Here is an 18,668-nt window from a genome sequence, read left to right as displayed (position 1 = left end):
CTGGATCTTGTGATGGTTTGATGGTTGTGTCCCAGTTTCAGGAACTTGCATTGGGAGTGTGGGGCTTTTTAACTAATGAAGCCAGGCGAGGGCACTTTGACTTTGTGAATGCAACTTTCTGACATTTCCCAGCAGATCATGTGGACACATTTGAGAATGCTGGAAAACAACTGGGAGAAGATAAAGCACACACTGTGCAGCTTTTGACAGGAGCAGCAAACTAGCAGTGTAAGCATGATGCTTTGAGGGTTGTTGCTGTTTTCAATCAATCAGCATATAAATTTTACAAAATAAATAAACATTCTACACCAAATTTGAAGAAAGGTGCTCCTAAAAGTAGGTGCCCCTCACTTCTTTTGACCAAGGAATAGATTCTGGGAAGTGTTTTTTTCTCTCTAGATTGTTCGATTTCTGAATTCTTATTAAATGTTGTTCTCCCACTCTTTATCTAAAAAGCTCAGGCAAGCTTCCCTGAGTATCTAGGAACATTTTCTCTATTTTTTATTTATTTATACTGATGCATTTCTTAAAATATGTGATTTTTGCATTCTGCTATCTTCCTGACAGTCATTTTAACTGCAGATAATGAAAGACAGCATCTCTTTAATTGCCAATAATGGAATGCAGATCACAAAAGAGGTGCAAATTGTGTGCTTTGAAAATATTTGCCATCTACTTATTCTGAATAATCAACAGTATTCAACATTGTTGTTCAGAACGAAACCTGTCCCATTTGTAAGCCGTAAATAAGAGACCCCGGCAAGAGGAACCTTGCATTGAAGAAGCCGGAAAAACCTAAATTTCTCTGGCTGAAAGTGATGCAAGTCAGCAGAACGAGGCACATGGCTGATGCAGTATAAATACACTGACAGTCACCTTATCATGCTTAGAGAGACCCAACCCAAATAAGCAAGGGCAACCACAGCAGAAAATATATTTGCACCATAACACGAAGGGAGATGGGGCTTTTGTACTGTTTTCTGTGATCTTCAGATAAGGAATAGATGCATGAGAGAGAGAGAGAGAGAGAGAGAGAGAGAGAGAGAGAGAGAGAATGCAAGAGCTGTTCCTTACCTGGCAAAGCCTTGGCCCATTTCACAACATGCACCAGGTGCCTCTCGCCCAACTCATTCAAGCTGGTCAAAAGGGCAGCAAAGGAATCAGGCTGGTTGTTGTCATGGCCAGCACACACCACGCCTGGCTCGATAGCTTCCAGGACATTGAGGAAGATGGGCTGGCACTCCAGGCTCTCAATGCGTGTCATGGCCATCTTTGGAGCTTGCTCCTCTGTAGGGCTGGAGGGGCCCGCTGCTTCCCCTTCTTCTTGCATCTTCAGGTTTCCCAGCTTCTTTAACTTGCGGGCTGCAGCAAGTAACAAGAACAAAAGAACTGAGAACAGAAGAAGAGCCTGGTTCGACCAGGCCAGTGACCAATCTAGTCCAGAATCCCGTTGTTACAATGGCCAAATACCCCAAAGAACCTAGGAATTTAGATAAACTGCTCCTGGATCTGGAGGTTACATAGGAATGTCATGAAGAGGGGCCCATCTAGTCCAGCACCCACTCTTCAGTGGTTAATCAGATGCCCCAATCAGAAACCCACAAGCAGGTTCCGTGCACAAGAGCACGTTCCCTCCCTCTAGCTTCCAACAAATGGTGTTCAGAAGCACTGCTTTCTCTGACCATGAAGGCAGAGCACACACATCTTGGCCAGTAGCCATAAATAGCCCTCTCCTCCATTAAAGCCACCTTAGTTAGCTATTGCAGCCTCCAGAGGGAACAAGTTCCATAGCTCAACTATGTGCTGTGTAAATAAGTTTAGTCAGAAAACTTGACTCTGTGGGCCAGCTGAGACCCCCATTCAGGTCAGCAATCAGCACACAGAAGCTGATGGAGAAGCTCATAAGAAGTTGTTGATGGTGGCTCCCACTTAACAGCAGGTAGCTGATGAGAACCTGCTGCAGTGTGCTGAATGGCCACCTTTCAGGGATTCTTTAGCTGTGATTCCTGCATTGCAGAGGGGTGGACAAGGTGGCCCTTGGAGGTGTCTTACAACTCTACAATTCTGATTCTATGAATGTGGGTGTTGGCAAGCCAAAACAACTGCTCAAGCAGCAACCGGGGCAGTGGTGTGATGGCTGAATTCTGGGAGCTTCTAAGGATTCACTGAATGCACAGCCAACAGGCCTAGAGATGGCATGGGCAGGATTTTCTTGCAATCACTGAAATTGTTGTGGATACACCATAAGATAAGCCAACCTCCTAGCTTCTGCTAGGACTTTTGGCTTCTCAGACACCATAAGACTGCCCCCCCCAGCCATGACAGCTACTGGTATTACCTATTGTCTTCAGCCAATTAGAACATCTCTAATTAGAGGCATTATTCCTACAAATACCCCAGTGGTGCAGCGTGGGTACCAGTGACCGGGGCTGCGTGGAAGGGAGAAGGGAGGGAAACAGATGGAGTATGCATGTGCATTCAACTGCCCAATGTGGCATCTGTGTCACCTGGAGATCACAGCCACAGAGATAAGAAAAGAAGAATAGTTCCATTGTCTGGAGAGATCACTTCCTGGTTCGCATGGAGAATCCGTTTTCAACGGAGTCCAGCGATGGAAGCGTGAAGCTGTACTGAGGCAGCACCGGGTGTTGAAGATTTGCGCACCTAACAATTTTGCATCTGGGGCAACTACCTTTTTTGCCCCATCATGCTAAGCCACTAGAATACCCTGCTTGAGACACACAACAGACAATTATTATTATTATCAATTTATTTATTACCCACCCTTCACCCTAAGGTACCAGTGTGGGTAAAAGCACTAAAAACAATATTAAAATCAATTTAAAACAGCAAGGATCCCTATAAAACCATATCATTCAGCATCAAGGAAATAATGCCGAAGATAATGCAGAAATGGTGCAGAACCCCAGTTAAACTTTCCTATATGCATAAACATACTTCACCTATGTCCTGGACTCCTGGTGAGGGTGTGGGGACAGAAGGAGCTATAGGCACTTGTAGTGGACATGCCCAATTGTGGTAAATTTTAGGGCAGAAATGTTTAATCAGATAAGTAATGTTGCAAATCAGCATGTCACCAAGCCTCCAGAACTTGAGTTACTGATTCTGTGTTTAAATGAGAATCAGAATTTGGGGGATAAATCACTAATTGGATTACTATTGGTGGCTGCATGTAGGGTTATAGCCACACTCTGGAATAACTTGAAAGATGCAAACATTTATTAATGATTGGAAGCCCCTTATGGACTTTTTTGTACAAAAAGGAAGATGAGCTAGAGATATCTGGGTTTGAAGACAGAGAAAAATGTCTGTTTACAGCTCAGCCGGTAGAGCATAAGACTCTTAATCTCAGAGTTATGGGTTCAAGCCCTATGTTGGGTTCAAGCCCCATGTTGGTCCCTTCCAACTCTACAATTCTGTTAAGAGAAAAGTTAGAAGTGACCATGGAGCAAAGGTTTTGCATTTGTCTATAAAGCTGGTAGACGGAGAATAGCAAGTCTTTATTTTCTTTTTTAGTTTTTATGTTAAAAAACACTTCATATTTGATGTTAACTGTTGTATATTGCTTCTTTTTTGTTTTTTCAAGCATTAATAGAAACTTTTTTAAAAAAAAGAATTGATTCATCTATAGCATTTCTATCGCACCTATCAGAACTCACTATGAAGTTGTTATAGTACGTGCCACACTTTTAACATTTGGGGGGAAAGGTGCTGACGCTGCATACTCCAGAAAGAAAGCACTGCCACTTTTTCTTCCAGGGAGCTCAGGGTGGCCAACACAGTTCTCTCCTGCTTATTTGATCCCTGTTAGGCAGGTTAGGCTGAGAGGCTGTGATTTGCCCAAGGCCACACCCAGTGAGCTTCATGATGGCAAAGTGAGGGGATTTGAACATTGGTCTCCTCCAGGTCCTAGTCTGAAACTACACCACACTGGCTTTCCACCTAGATATGTGTGGCTGGACCTCTCTCTCCTGGAAACCTGCAAAACAGAATTGAACCTTTTCAGAATCTCTCCTGCCTAAGCTCTGATAAAAGAGAGAACAGGAACCAGAGAAAAGAAATCCCAGAGAGATGCCAGGTTGCTTCAAGGTGGCACTTAAGCAGACCCTGTTCCTAGCAGACAGCAACCTTCACAACACAGACCTTGCATCATATTACACAGGAACTGGAACAAAACACAAGGAAGCCTGTGATAACGACTCTCTAATTGTCTGAAATAGGCTGTTTATTGCATTTATTTATTTATATTCACTCCTCTGTGTCTGCATTAATATTTGGCAATGCTTGTAGCTGTAAAAGAAAAGGTCTGCGGAGCCAAATTTTGTTATTCTAGACAGAAAACAATGACCATTTTACCTCTCCGCATCAACCCCCAGAAGTGTGCCAGCTTGGGGGGTGAGCAATTAGGTAAAGCAGAGAGGGGTGGAGAAGAACCCTGATTGCTTGATTTCAGCAAGAGAAAAAATAAAATGAAATATGCTGTCCTTGGGGTTCTGGCTCCCAACATTAAACGATACTTATCTGAAACTTCCTTTGGCCATAATTAGAAAAATAAGCCTCCCGACGTAAAAACGTCAAATCAAAGAGCAGCCCTGTAAATCAGTGCAAAAGCTGATCTTTTAAATAATATGCTTTGGATGATCTACAGTAACAGCAATTAAGGGAGGCTCTGTAAAAATGGGAACAGGGCAATAAAAAAAGGAGAGTGAGTAAGCTTGGAAAAAAACAAGAGCAGAGTGCAGGGTGATATATTCTGGCAGTAATTTCTGTGGGACAGAACCAAAGAGAAAGAGAGGGAGGGAGGGAGGGAGAGTGATAGTGAGATCTACTCATTCCCAGCTCCCACCAAAGTTCAGGATACCGCCACATCACCAAGTTTTCCAAGATCAGCAGCTGGTGCTTTGCTTAGCTTAGAGACCATTTCCCCTTGAGCTCCTCTGTCTGGCTAGAGCAGCTGATCTGTGCTTCCCCTTTAGCAGAAATAGCCATAGCTGAGCGGCTAGTCAATCCACGCTGGCATCTCAACATTGCTCTTCTTGCCTGCTGGATCAGGCCAAAGGGGGCCCATCTAGCCCAGCATCCTGTTCTCACAGTGGCCTCACAGTTGCCTATCGTGGGGAACCTGAAAGCAGGATTACAGTATAAGATCAAGACTCTCCCCTCCTGCAGTTTCCAGCAACTGATATTCAGAAGTATTGCTGCCTCCAACTGTGGAGGGCACATCATAACCATCCTGGCTAGTAGCCATCGATAGCCCTCTCCTCCTCCATGAATCTGTCAAATTCTCTTCTCAAGCCATCCAAGTTAGTGGCCTCCTGTGAAGGTGAATTCCATAGTTTAACTCTGTGCTGCGTGAAAGGAGGATTCCCCCTGGCCATGCCGCAGTTTAAGCAGCCCGCGGTCACGCCCACAGCCATGCTGATTGGACAGCTGGGGGGTTGACGTGGCTAGGAGTCACCGTGATGCGGGAGGCATCCCTCCGCCTTCCAGCCAGGTCACTGAGAGGACCTGGATGCCCAGCTGCAACACCTCCCACCAGGGAAGGTGAACGGACGAGAGAGAGAGAGAGAGAGAGAGAGAGAGAACTTATCTACTTATTCATTTCTTTATTTTTACCTCAGCTTTCCCCCTGACAGGCCTCAAAGTGGCTTATAGAGAAAAATAAGAACTGTTAAAAACACAGGGAAAAAAATCATTAAAGAACAATTAATTTTTAATTTTTTAAATTAATTTTATATATCACCCTTCATTGAGAGACCACAGGGCAGTGTACAGCATAAAACACAAAATACATTATATAATAATAGTAAAAGAAAAGGACCCCCCCTCTCTTTAAAAGACTGTAGATCATTAACAGCTGAAGGCCTGGTTGAAGAAGAATGTTTTTGCCTGGGGAGCCACTGCAAAGAAGGTCCTGTTCTCATGTTGCCACCCTGTAGACTTTCGGTTGAGGGAGCCATGCATAATTTTATAAATTCCTATCTGCAACCTTTCTTCATAGGAGAGTTGCTCCACCCCCCTTCATCATTTTGGTTGACCTTTTCTGAACTATTTCCAACTCTACAATCTCCATTTTGAGGTAAGGTAACCAGATCTCTAGGTAGGGCAGAGAGAGAGACTCTTGCCTGAAACCCCGAGGAGCAGTTGCTGGTCAGTATAGACAATATTGAACAAGATGGACCAATGGTATGTCTCAGTCTAAGAATCTCTGTGGGAAACCATAGCAGTGGTCATCAACAACCAACCAAAAGGTCGCTTGCGAAGACCCAAGCTTGCCCAGTCACATGGAAAGGAATCATTTTCCCTGAATCAGCACACATGTTTTCCAGATGTGAATATTCAGTAAATCAGCCGTCACCAATCTGGGGCCCACTGTATATTTTGCATGGCAACTTGAGCCAGCCACCACAAAGCATAAAGTTTACACTACTGGTTCCCAAAGAGGGGAGTGGGATTACTGAGATTGGGGGCACTATATGCTAATGGGAAAGTGGCAGGAATCGCTGGAGATGTCAATGTCTATCAGACCTTGAAAAGCTTGTATAGATGGTACTTAACATCAAGTAAATTGGAAAAAATGTATAAATCCAAATCAAATAAGTGTTGGAAATGTAAAGAGAAAGAAAGCTCTTTCTTATCATATGTGATGGTCTTGTAGTAAGGTTAAAGCTTACTGGGAAATGATATATAATGAACTGAAAAACATGTTTAAAATAACGTTTGTAAAAAAAAAAAAGCACACCAGAAGCTTTACTTATGGGAATTATAGGGACAGAAATACCCAAACTGTATAGAAATTTACCGTATTCATATATGTGGCTACAGTGGCAAGAATGTTACTTGCCTCAAAATGACAAGAAGAAGAAGTCCCAGCCAAAGAAGAACGGATACAAAAACTTAAGGAATATGCAGAAATGGTGAAAATTACCGGAAAAATAAGAAATCAAGATAACAAACCATTTATAAAAGAATGGAAATGGTTTATTGAATATTTATAAATAAATTGTAAACAGATAAGAACACTGGCAGAGTATTGTAATAAACTGCAGTTTTATAAGAGTATATATTTAAAGTAGATGAATAAATGAGTAAATTAAGTTAATCTGGATATGCAGAAAATATTAAAAATAAATTTAAGGAACTGCAGAAAGAGGGGGAAGTCAAGTTCTGAAATGTTAAAATGATTATAAAATTACTGAGATGTATAAAACTGAAAATCATAAATAAAGTAATAAAAATAAAATAGAAGCTTGTATTGTTGGATCAAGTTCATCAGTTTTGTTGGATTAATTAAACTAAATAGTCTTAACTGGATTTTGAACGAACGTGCAATAAATTGTTCCTGGATTGAATTTTACTGGTTTACTATCTTCCTTAGGGGGTCATGCAAATCACTGTTCTGAATAATGATTTTTTTAATAGGGTTGGGAGCACTGGTGGATGCGTTTGTGGAACTGAGGGGGAGATGGCCTCCAAAATTTGGGAACCATCACTTACATAGAAAGCAGATAAACATCACTACCTTATGCCACAGTTTCCAAACATTGCCAGAAACAGGTTTAGAAAAGCATTTGCAAAAGCAATTTTAATTTGTTGCAATCATTTGTTTATCTAGAGCAAGTTTGCTGTGGGACAACAGATGAAAATGAAATAATAATAATAATAATAGAAAAGGAGCGTGATTTTTCACCCAAGACATTGCATCATGTTACAATGCAGTGGTGGAACATGGGCAGAAAACTCTCCAGGTTTAAGAGCTTTTGGGAGCTATATCCTCCCAGCTGTAAACATCTGTCCCACTTGAAAAAAAAGTTTTCCTTAAGGGGAGAAAAAATGTATATCTTCCATAGACTGCAGAGTAGAAAGTGGATTAAGACAAGAAGGGTGGCTAACTTGCACCAACCACCAATTTCAATCAGTTGTTTATTACCCATCTAAATGTTTAAACGGACATTTATGGACCACAGGACGCGGGTGGCGCTGTGGGTAAAACCTCAGCACCTAGGACTTGCCAATCGTATGGTCGGCAGTTCAAATCCCCGCGGCGGGGTGAGCTCCCGTCTTTCGGTCCCAGCTCCTGCCCACCTAGCAGTTCGAAAGCACCCCTAAGTGCAAGTAGATAAATAGGTACCACTTTATAGTGGGAAGGTAAACGGCGTTTCTGTGTGCTGCGCTGGTGCAGGCTCGCCAGAGCAGCTTCGTCATGCTGGCCACGTGACCCGGAAGTGTCTCCGGACAGCGCTGGCCCCCGGCCTCTTAAGTGAGATGGGCGCACAACCCTAGAGTCGGACACGACTGGCCCATATGGGCAGGGGTACCTTTACCTTATGGACCACACAACATTGATTTAGTTCATAAGGGCTCAAAACGGGGATGAGAATTCAAACTGCCAGAAAACCCTTAAGATAGACAAGATTTGCCATTTACTGTAGAATTAGGTATGCAATTATAAGGCTGCATGTGTGACTAAGGTCTTAGGGTGGAGAGCTGAAACATGAATTCTACAGGCATGGCAAGGGGTTCTAGTTCAGCTGTGGAACACACACTTAGAAGGCAGAAAAGAACAGATTTATTTATGCTTATTTCATAACATTTATATACTGCTTGATTTCAAAAAAATCTTCAAAGCAGTTTACAAAAAGAATAAAATACTAAAATCATTACTAGAAACAATTAAAACATGCAGAAAATTAAAACCAGAAATAAACTAAAAACAAACAAACAAAACAAAAACAAAACAGCATTCCAGATATCTGGTGCAATTTTTGGCTTGTCTCTAGTGTGGTGTAGTGGTAAGAATGGGAGATCAAGGTTCAAATCTTCCTAAGCAGCCCTGAAGGCACTGGGTGTGACCTGGAGAACTAAGTCCCTGCCATTCAGCCTAACCTCCCTCACAGGGTTATTGTGGGACCTAAATGAAGAGGGGGAGAACCACGGATGCGACCTTGAGCTCTTGGAGAAAAAGGTGGGGAAATAAATGCAATAAATAAATATAGTAGATAAATCTGCCTGACAGGTCAATCTGACGTGGCATAAACTGGCTTGATATGCTCAGGACTTCCACAGAATTGCTGCTAGAAGCAGCCTTGAGACTACAATATTCAGCCGCCCCAGTCAGCATGGGAGCATTGTGGGCCAAAACATCCAGAGAGCACCAGGTTGAGGGGAAGAGGGCTAGACTAAGTAAGGATCTTTCTTACCTTCTTCCTCTCACATAGGCTGCTAAAGATTAGACCAATTTGTAGAGGCAGAAGGCTATTGATGGCTCCTAGCCACAATGGCTGTGCTCTGCCTCCATAGCCAGAGGCAGAAGTGTTTCTGAACACCAGTTGCTTGGAACCGAAGGAGAGGGACAGGGCTCTTGTGCTCGAATTCTGCTTGTGATTTTCCTATAACCACTGGGAGAACAGGATGCTGGACTTATGTTCTTACACATGGTGTAGTTTGAGAAGGGAATGAGATTGCATGTCCCTGAAGTGCTAACTTCAGGCGGCAGAATCACGTTTTTGAATATTTCCTTTGTTAATACTTGTCTATCAGTTTGAAAGCAGAAAGCTACTACCACAATAAGAGGACTTAGCTAGAACCCTTCACCCTGCTGTGCTAACAAGTTATATAAGTTTTGTTTTGTTTCACATAAGGAAGAATTCACAAATCACAAGCAAACCAAATGCCAGGTCACAACAACCTTTTCATGCAAGGCGAGAAGAATTCCTTTGGCTGCCTTTCCCAGATTCCTGCAGCTCTTCAAGTGTGACCCAACCATAATCCTGTAAACAGAATGTCTGCTGTCTGCTGTTCAGATGAGGCCCATGACCCATCTAGTTCAGCATCCTGTTCTCACAGTGGCCAACCGAGATGCCTCTGGAAAACCCACAAGCAGGATCTGAGCACAAGAGCACCTCTCTGCTCCTTTGTTTTCCAGTGTTTTCTAATGGAGGCCCAACAAAGCCACTGGTAGCCCTTTCCTCCAGGAAGCCTCCAGGAGTTGTGTTGTCTCCACCCGAAGTACTGTGTTGCAGGCATTAGTTACAAACACCTATACAGCTAAGCCTTTACTGGTCACTGATGCTCAGTTCTATTACATTCCTGGCTGCATATTATTTATTGCATTGAACTGAAATAGTGCTTCATAATAGTGTTTTATATAAGTCTGTTCTTCCCAAAGTGGATGGTACTGCCTCGTGGGGATGGGAGTGGGAGGGATTTCCTGGGGGACGGCACTAAGAGACAATGGGGTGGCAGGGGGACACTGGAGGTGTAAACAACTATCAGATTTTGAAAAGCTGGCATCACTGGATCAAGTCCATCCATTTTGTTGAATTAAGTAAACACAATAGTTTAAAGTAGATTGTGAATAAATGGGCAATTCATCGTTACTGGTTTGAATTTGTCTGTATTATGATCTTCTTTGGTGGGTCATGCAAACTGCTATTCTGAATAATGCTTTTTATGGGGTACGGGGCACTGAAGATGAGATTATTGAACCAATGGGGACAGCTTTGCCTGAAAAAGTCTGGGAACCACTGATGTAGATAATAGTGTTTTTATATAGTTGTATATAAGATCCACCTTCTTTCCACGCCATGTTCATAAGTTGTCTGTGTCCAGGGCAGGTGTCTACCAGCTCCATCTGGTACGCAGGCTGAGACTCTACCTGCCCACGGACTGTCTCGCCAAAGTGGTGCATGCTCTAGTTATCTCCTGCCTGGACTACTGCAATGCGCTCTACGTGGGGCTACCTTTGAAGGTGACTCGGAAACTGCAATTAATCCAGAATGTGGCAGCAAGACTGGTGACTGAGAGTGGCCACCAATACGATATAACACTGGTCTTGAGAGAGCTACATTGGCTCTCAGTACGTTTCTGGGCACAATTCAAAGTATTGGTGCTGACCTTTAAAGCCCTAAATAGCCTTGATCCTGTATACCTGAAGGAGCGTCTCCACCCCCACCGTTCAGCCAGGACACTGAGGTCCAGCGCCGAGGGTCTTCCAGTGGTTCCCTTACTGCAAGAAAAGAAGTTACAGAGAACCAGGCATGTGCCTTCTCAGTAGTGGCGCCTGCTTTGTGGAATGCCCTCCCATCAGATGTCAAGGAAATAAATAACTGTCTGACTTTTAGAAGACATCTGAAGACAGCCCTTTTTAGGGAAGTTTTTTATGTTTAATGCTGTATTGTGTTTTTAATATATGGCTGGAGCCACCCAGAGTGGCTGGAGAAACCCAGCCAGATGGGTGTGGTATTATTATTATTATTATTATTATTATTATTATTATTATTATTATCTGTTTTTAATATTGTATTTTAATACTGTTACCCATCCTGGCACTTTAGGATGAAAGGCAGATAACAAACAAACAAACAATCAATCAAACAAACAAACAAACAAACAAACAAACAAACAAACAAACGTATAGTAAACTGCATATATACTTGTTGACTGTATCTACATGGTTTTGATAATATATAAATTTTCATATCTGAATACTTTGTCTCTTTTGTCTATATGTGCTGAATCACAAATGGGATAAACCAGTAGTTCCCAAACCTTTTGGGTCCCATGATCCTTTGGTTCCATAAGCTTGGTTCCCAACACCCACTACCCTAATCAATAAAAGGTATTCTTCAGAAAAGCATTTTGCATGACCCATTAAAGATAAGAAAATAAAATTCAAGGCAGTAACAATTAATTGCACATTTATCCAAAATCCAGTGGAAACTATTTAGTTTAGCAAAGCTAAAAATGGATGAACCTGATCCAGTGATATCAGCTTCTCCAAGTCTAATAGTCTTATACCCCTCCAGCACCCTCTGCTGGCTGTTTACCTCTTAGCAGGTAATCCCACACCCTATCCCTCTGGGCACCACTAGGATACAAGAATTAAGTATCTGGATTCTATGGTATGAAAGGGTATATTACTGCCTAGATAACAAGCAGGCATGGCCACCATGTATTTCAGGGGATGGTAAAGGAACTCAAAGAGCTTACCTGTTGCTCTCCAGATGTTTTGCACCACGACACCCATCAAACTTGCCCACTGGCCATGCTGGATGGGGATCTGGAAGACTAGTCACATCTCAAGAGCAAGACAAGATAAAAGGAAGGGCTTCTTCATACAATGCATTGCTAAACAATGGAACTCATCACCACATGAGGAAGGGAGGGTCATGAACCTAGACGGCTTTTAAAGTGTCTCAGACAAATTCATGAAGGAGAATAAGACTGTTGGCGGTGGCTAGCCATGATGGCTATGCTCTCCCTCCACAGTTGGATGCGGCAATGCTTCTGAATACCAGCTGCTGGAAACCACAAGAGTGACAAGTGATCAAATTCTGCTTGTGGGCTTCCCACAGGCATCCTGTTGACCACTGTGAAGACAGGATGCTGGACTAGATGGGCCACTGGCCTGATCCAGCAGGGCTCTTCTTATGAGTATAAGACTGACTATCCCCTGGTCTAAGCCATGCCCCCAGAAAAGGAGATGTGTTTCAGAAGACATTAAGAAGTGGCAGCTTTATCTGGATGGGTGAAAGTTTCCTGAGAAAGGCTGATTTCATGTGGCAACATTGCAAGGGGGTAGAAATTGTTCTATAGGTCTTCAATATTGCTTTATTAAGCTGAAGCACACAAGAGGTTTTTTCAGTGGAAAGCTGGATGATGCAGCCCAGAGTTTGGACAAAGACAGAAATATGGCCAGTTCTTCTCTCCCCCTTCTCCTGCCCAACCTCTCAGCCACTGCTTAGATCAGGACAGCTGTTTCAAATGGTGGTTTACATTTCTGCAATGTGTTCTGGATTCCTGCTGCAACAGAAGATACTGTTTTGCTTACTGGTGGGTATCAATGAGGTCCTTCATGCATGTCCGAATCATTGTGAATCATAATAATATTTAATTTTGATTTTGTGTGTGAAAATAACAAATATGAAATATGAAAGTGATTCCGGTAAATGAAAGCGACAAAAAGAACAGAAGGAAATAATCAAATGTTTAAAGCCAATCATGTCATATTTCTTTGTACAGCAGGGAGAAACAGCCCTATGTAATTCCTCAGATATAAAATATTTGTGTTTACAAACAGAAGAAAATCACATAGATTACACCAAGCAGTCCAAGCAGACTGAAGAACAACCACTTTAGAACACAGCCTCCCAAGAACTTCAAGGAGAACCATTGTCAATAACTACCACTACAAGTATAGAAATGTCTGGAAAAAGTGACAATGGAGTGACAGGATCTACAGCCAAAGAATTAACACAAGGCACTGAAGGAACATGCCACAAGATAGTTACACAAAAAGAAGCAGTTCAAGCTCATTATCATCTTAAAAGAATTGGAAAACAAAGCAAATGATCTCGGCAAAACCGTAACATTGTAGATATAAAAATACCAACTGTGCCTGCTACTAGTGATGTCAGAGACAATAATGATGTAGGTTCATGGACCACATGGAATAAATGAGGGAATATCATTTTGGATTGTGAAAGGTCCATTGGAATGTTAGCACTGGGCACATTGGGACACATTTGCTAGACCAATTTCATAAAATTAGCAAGGCACTCCAAAGTTCACAATTTTCATTGACCACATGTACAAATATTTGCAGCTCATATCAAACACTCAGGCTTATTTTGATGAAATTGAACAGCAAGCAAAATTGACTACCAGATGTAGAATGCAAAACTGTCAAAAGAAGCCAGACAATACCAAACAAACAAACAAACAAACAAAATCCAGCCAATGATGTGAGAGCACCCAAAACTGTGGACAAACTTTCCGCAAGAGACAAGTTTAGGGTAAATTCATTTATCCCTGTTATGAATACTCTTGAAGTCAACCCAGGCAGAAGAGCAGCAGTGTATAGGAGTGTAGTTGGCAGCTTTTCATTTTTGATGAACCTATAAGCAACCAAAGAACATATTCACAACGGTGTTGATGGAAGAATATCTAAAGGATGTTGACCTTAGTCTAGTTGTTGAACTTTTGCACTTCTACCTGTATGTCAAACAAGCTCGCCTTGAAAAAGAAAATTTCAGCCACCAAGATATGTATCAACTAATATTCCAGAATAAAATTCACACTGCCTTTCCATCCAAATGTGGAAACAATTTTCAAATTGTTCCTTTGTTTAATGGCTACAAACTGTACTGAAAAAAGATAATTTTTAGACTGAAAAGGATAAAGAATGATCTACTGTCAACAATGACCCGAGACGGGTTGTCTGATCTAAACATTCTCTGCATTGAAAATGATAAACTGCAACTTACTGATTTTAATGATATCATTGATAAGTTTGCATCCAAAAGAGCTTGTAAGAAATTGTTCTGACTTTGTATATAATTCCTTCCAGTAGCACCTTAAAGACCAACTAAGTTAGTTCTTGGTATGAGCTTTCGTGTGCATGCACACTTCTTCAGATACACTGAAGAAGTTTGTATCTGAAGAAGTGTGCATGCACACAAAAGCTCATACCAAGAACTAACTTAGTTGGTCTTTAAGGTGCTACTGGAAGGAATTTTTTTTGTTTTGTATATAATGTTATAGTTATGATTCCCTTATGAATGTTCTATGTGAATGTATTCAATAATTCCATGCTTTTGTAAACGTATTAGAAGGTTATACATTTATAAACAATCTTTTTACCAATGCTAAAAATTCAGCAATGTTCTGCTTTCATTAAGTAGATGAATCTCCTGATCAGATGCTTTTAGGTTTGGGCCTCCCAAGGTCTCCTAGCCCAAGGGCTCCAGTTGCTTTAATCTGATCTAGTATTGGACTCTCCTTCACTTCAGGTTTTTAAACAGGGGCTAGATGGCCATCTGTTGGGGATTCTTTAGTTGTAATTCCTGCATTGCACGGAATGGACTAGATGACCCTTGGGATCCCTTATACCTCCACAATTCTGATAGCGAGTATATGAGAGTGAGATTGAAGGGGGACATTTATTAAGTGTTTTGCCTGTCATTGGATACAGTGAGAGTGAGGGAGGTGGTCATCCCCATAATTCACACTCTAGCCTTCCATCTGCTTGCTGAAGTATAAAACCTGCCACAGACTGAGAAAGAAAAAAACGACAGTGGCTCAATATTATTACTTCATTCCTGTGCTCAGGGCCTGTCCAGCTCCTTGTCTGATGCAGCTGAAAATCTGGCCGCCAAGAACATTGGGCGGGTGTGCGCGCATGTTATGGCCTGTCAGGAATTAAGTGCGCTCAAAAAACCTCTGGTTTGGCAACCCTAGACCACAGAGAAGCTCAACTTCTGTAAGGGGAGACCAGAGCCTATTAAGCAGGCAGGCACAATGGCCATAAAACGGGAATGTTCTGTTTAGGACGGCTGCTCCTGCCAGAGGGGAGACAGAAGAGAAAGGCCATTACTCATTCTGAATGCTCTATAAATCGGAAAACAAAATGTGCCTGGGGCAGGGATGGGTTAGGCTCCTCAAAGATCACCCGTGATTTTCAGTTGACACCTCCGAATATCAGTGGTTCCCTTGACAACACTAGAGACCGAGAGCAGGCAGTTCAGGCACAGAGAGTAAGGCAGACGTATGTTATTACGGTGTCTGTTGGCTGTATTCTGGAAACAAGGTCCTGCCAGTGTAGGCACTTACTTCCCAGCTGCCCTTGATGGGGCTTAGAATGCAGGCCTGCATCCATGATGGCAGTCTATCTTGGAAAACCCTCCCCACAGAGATACATCTGGCACCACCTTCGGTTCTGCAGAAGGGGCCCTCTGAATAGTCCCTCTGCTCTCAGAGGGTTGGGGTGGCAGCAGTCTGGGAGAAGGGCTTCTCTGCAGCAGACCCTAAATTGTAGGGTTCCCTACAGAAGTGCACAGCTTCTGAAAGATGCTGAAGATGCACCTCTTTATCCTAGTCCTTTGACACTTGAAGTGTGTTATTTCCAGGTGGTAACTTTCAGGCTGGGACGCAGGTGGCGCTGTGGGTTAAAGCCTCAGCACCTAGGACTTGCCGATCGAAAGGTCGGCGGTTCGAATCCCTGCGGCGGGGTGCGCTCCCGTTGCTCGGTCCCAGCGCCTGCCAACCTAGCAGTTCGAAAGCACCTCCAGGTGCAAGTAGATAAATAGGGACCGCTTACCAGCGGGAAGGTAAACGGTGTTTCCGTGTGCGGCTCTGGCTCGCCAGAGCAGCGATGTCACGCTGGCCACGTGACCCGGAAGTGTCTCCGGACAGCGCTGGCCCCTGGCCTCTTAAGTGAGATGGGCGCACAACCCCAGAGTCTGGCAAGACTGGCCCGTACGGGCAGGGGTACCTTTACCTTTACTTAACTTTCAGGCTACACTACTGCAATTAGCTCTGTCTTAAAGATGACAGCCCCATTTTGATCTCATACAAGCCATTTTAAAACACCAGTTCCAGGCCTGATTCAAGGTGCTTTTGCTGGTGTTCAAAGCCCTATAATGACACAGGCTCCAAATATCTGAAAAGCTGTCTCCCTTGCTACAGACCCTCTCGAGTACTGAGGAGGGCCCTCTTGGTAGTTCCTCTGCCCACAGAGGCTCAGGGAACTGGTGGTAGCCCAGGGGGAGGGAGGCTTCTCTGTGGCAGCCCCTGAGCTGGGAAACTCCGTCCCCACAGCACCCTACTGGCACCTTGGCTATACAGCTTCTGGAGGTTGCTGAAGACACACCTATTTACCCTTGCTTTTGACACTTGAGGTGTATATTTTTAGGACACACCTTATTTTTTGTGAATTGTAATTTGTTTTAAATTGTATTTTAATATTGTGTTTCAATTGTCCCTGGAGCCTGAGGTTGACAGGCAGGTAATGAATAAATAATATTTAGGATTTATTCATTGACTGGCACATTTCAGGCATCAAAGGGACTGCCCAGTTTCAATGAGAAATTCCCACAGACAGTGAAGTATACTGTGGAAGGGGTGTGTGTATTGCACTGGATTAGGGCGGACTAGGGTGTTTAAGAGGGGCAGCTGACAGTGGTGCAGAACTGGTGGCTTGCCCTTTCTGAAATGGTGGTGGCTACCTTCTCCACCCTTTAGGGCCTTCACTGTCCAAAAAGCCACAGTGCTGGTTGGGCTGGAAGCAGCTATCTAGCGTTAATAAGCCAAGAGAAACTGGAACTCGCAGCCTCCAGTAATGTAAGCCAAATATCCAAATCGCTTGGATGCCTTGGAAGGTAAAGAGGTTACGGGTGATGCCAGGCCCTGCTCTAGAAGCTCTATTCTTTCAGCAGTTGCTTTATGTGGAGGAATGGAAGCAATTCTTCCTCCTCCCTGGTGCTCCCTGCCTGCCAACCCACTGCTGGGTTTCTGCCTCTCAAGAAGTAGCCACTGCAAACAGCATAAAAACAAGAGAGGCAACTGCTTTCTACCTGATTAGGCCAGCAGTTCTCCAGGGTTTCAGATGGCAGGTGTCCCAGGCCTCCCTGTAAATGCTGAGGGTTGAACCTGGAAAGTAGATGCTCTACCAATGAGCCGCATGTCAGAGAAAAGAAAGGACTTCTTCATGCAGTGCATAGTTAAACTTTGGAACTCATTCTCGCTGGAGGCAGTGATAGCTGCCAACCCAGATGTGAGCTGTGATTCCTGCATGGCAGGAGGGTGGACTCTTGGTGTCCCTTCCAGATCTATGGTTCTATGATTCATTGGACCAAGAATCTGCCAGCATTAGCTGGTGCTCACCCACACATGCCCATTTCTGCTTGGTGCACATGGTAAACTGGAGAACAGAGAGCTTTCCTTCTCCCTCCCCTCTGCAAATTAACGGGTTTCAGTCCTCGAGTCAGAGTGAACTGAATCCATAATGGTGCTTTATTCAAAAATAATAAAAAGGCACCATTTTGTTCCAAGAGGTGGAGATCCTTGGGGGAAAAAGCAGTATCTCCTTTTTCACTCACCAAAAAACAAAGCTAAATTCACCAGCTCTAATCATTGTTAATGAATAGTTAACAGCAAATGTCCAGCTACTGAAACATTCTCAAATATGCTGTATCTTTCTGTGGGGTGATGAAAGCAGGGAGGGGTCCAGAGGGGGAGAATGTTCACAGCACATGTTTTTACAATTACATTTAAACTAACATTTTTTTGTTAAAAAAACAAAGATAAAGCAGTCCAGGCAGAACAGGTCAGAGTGACCTAGAAAGAAGGATGTGTCTGTTTGTGTACACACACAAACACCCAGATGTTAATAACATTGATTTTGCCCATCTGTCTCATGTGATTGTGCTTTACCTGCAACATTCAAGAAGGCAGGGTTTCTATTTGGGGGGGGTAAAGGAAACCCCTTTTTTGTTCTTTATATCATGGTCATAGAATTGGAGTTGGAAGGGATCCCAAGGGTCACCTAGTCCAAGCCGCTGCCCACAGCTGTCCTTGAGTGGGCTCGAACCACCAGCCTTCTAGTTAACAGTCAGATGCACTTACCCACTATGCCACAGAGCATTGGTAAAAGATATCCCAGGGATGTTTCTGCTAGTTGCTAGCCTGGCATGAAAGCCTTATTTATTTCCACCTTTTTCTTCACAGAGCTCAAAGTGGCACACATAGCACTTCCAATGAGCTTAATGGCTGAGTGGGGGATTTGAGGCACTTTCCATATATTGTGGACTACAAAACCCATCATCCCTGGCCACACTGGCAGGGGTTGATGAGAGATGGAGTCCCCA

General features: G+C 43.3%; 1 protein-coding gene across 3 annotated transcripts in view; it reads right to left on the bottom strand.

Moving 5' to 3' along the window:
- Positions 1-18,668, bottom strand: part of AR (androgen receptor) — a 237,338-nt gene that overhangs the window by 47,883 nt on the left and 170,787 nt on the right. For all 3 annotated transcript variants that reach the window (XR_014560169.1, XM_083722171.1, XM_083722172.1), the window contains exon 4: positions 1,075-1,362. Coding sequence is in view for 2 of the 3 variants with exons in the window: in XM_083722171.1 (XP_083578297.1) it covers positions 1,075-1,362 (288 nt within the window). In the remaining variant the exon portion in view is untranslated. The remainder of the gene's footprint in view (positions 1-1,074; positions 1,363-18,668) is intronic.

Source organism: Podarcis gaigeae (genome assembly GCF_964106915.1).
Source record: "Podarcis gaigeae genome assembly, chromosome: Z".
Classification (NCBI taxonomy): domain Eukaryota; kingdom Metazoa; phylum Chordata; class Lepidosauria; order Squamata; family Lacertidae; genus Podarcis; species Podarcis gaigeae.
Note: the sequence above shows the minus strand (reverse complement) of the source record. Positions and strands in the feature narration are given on the sequence as shown.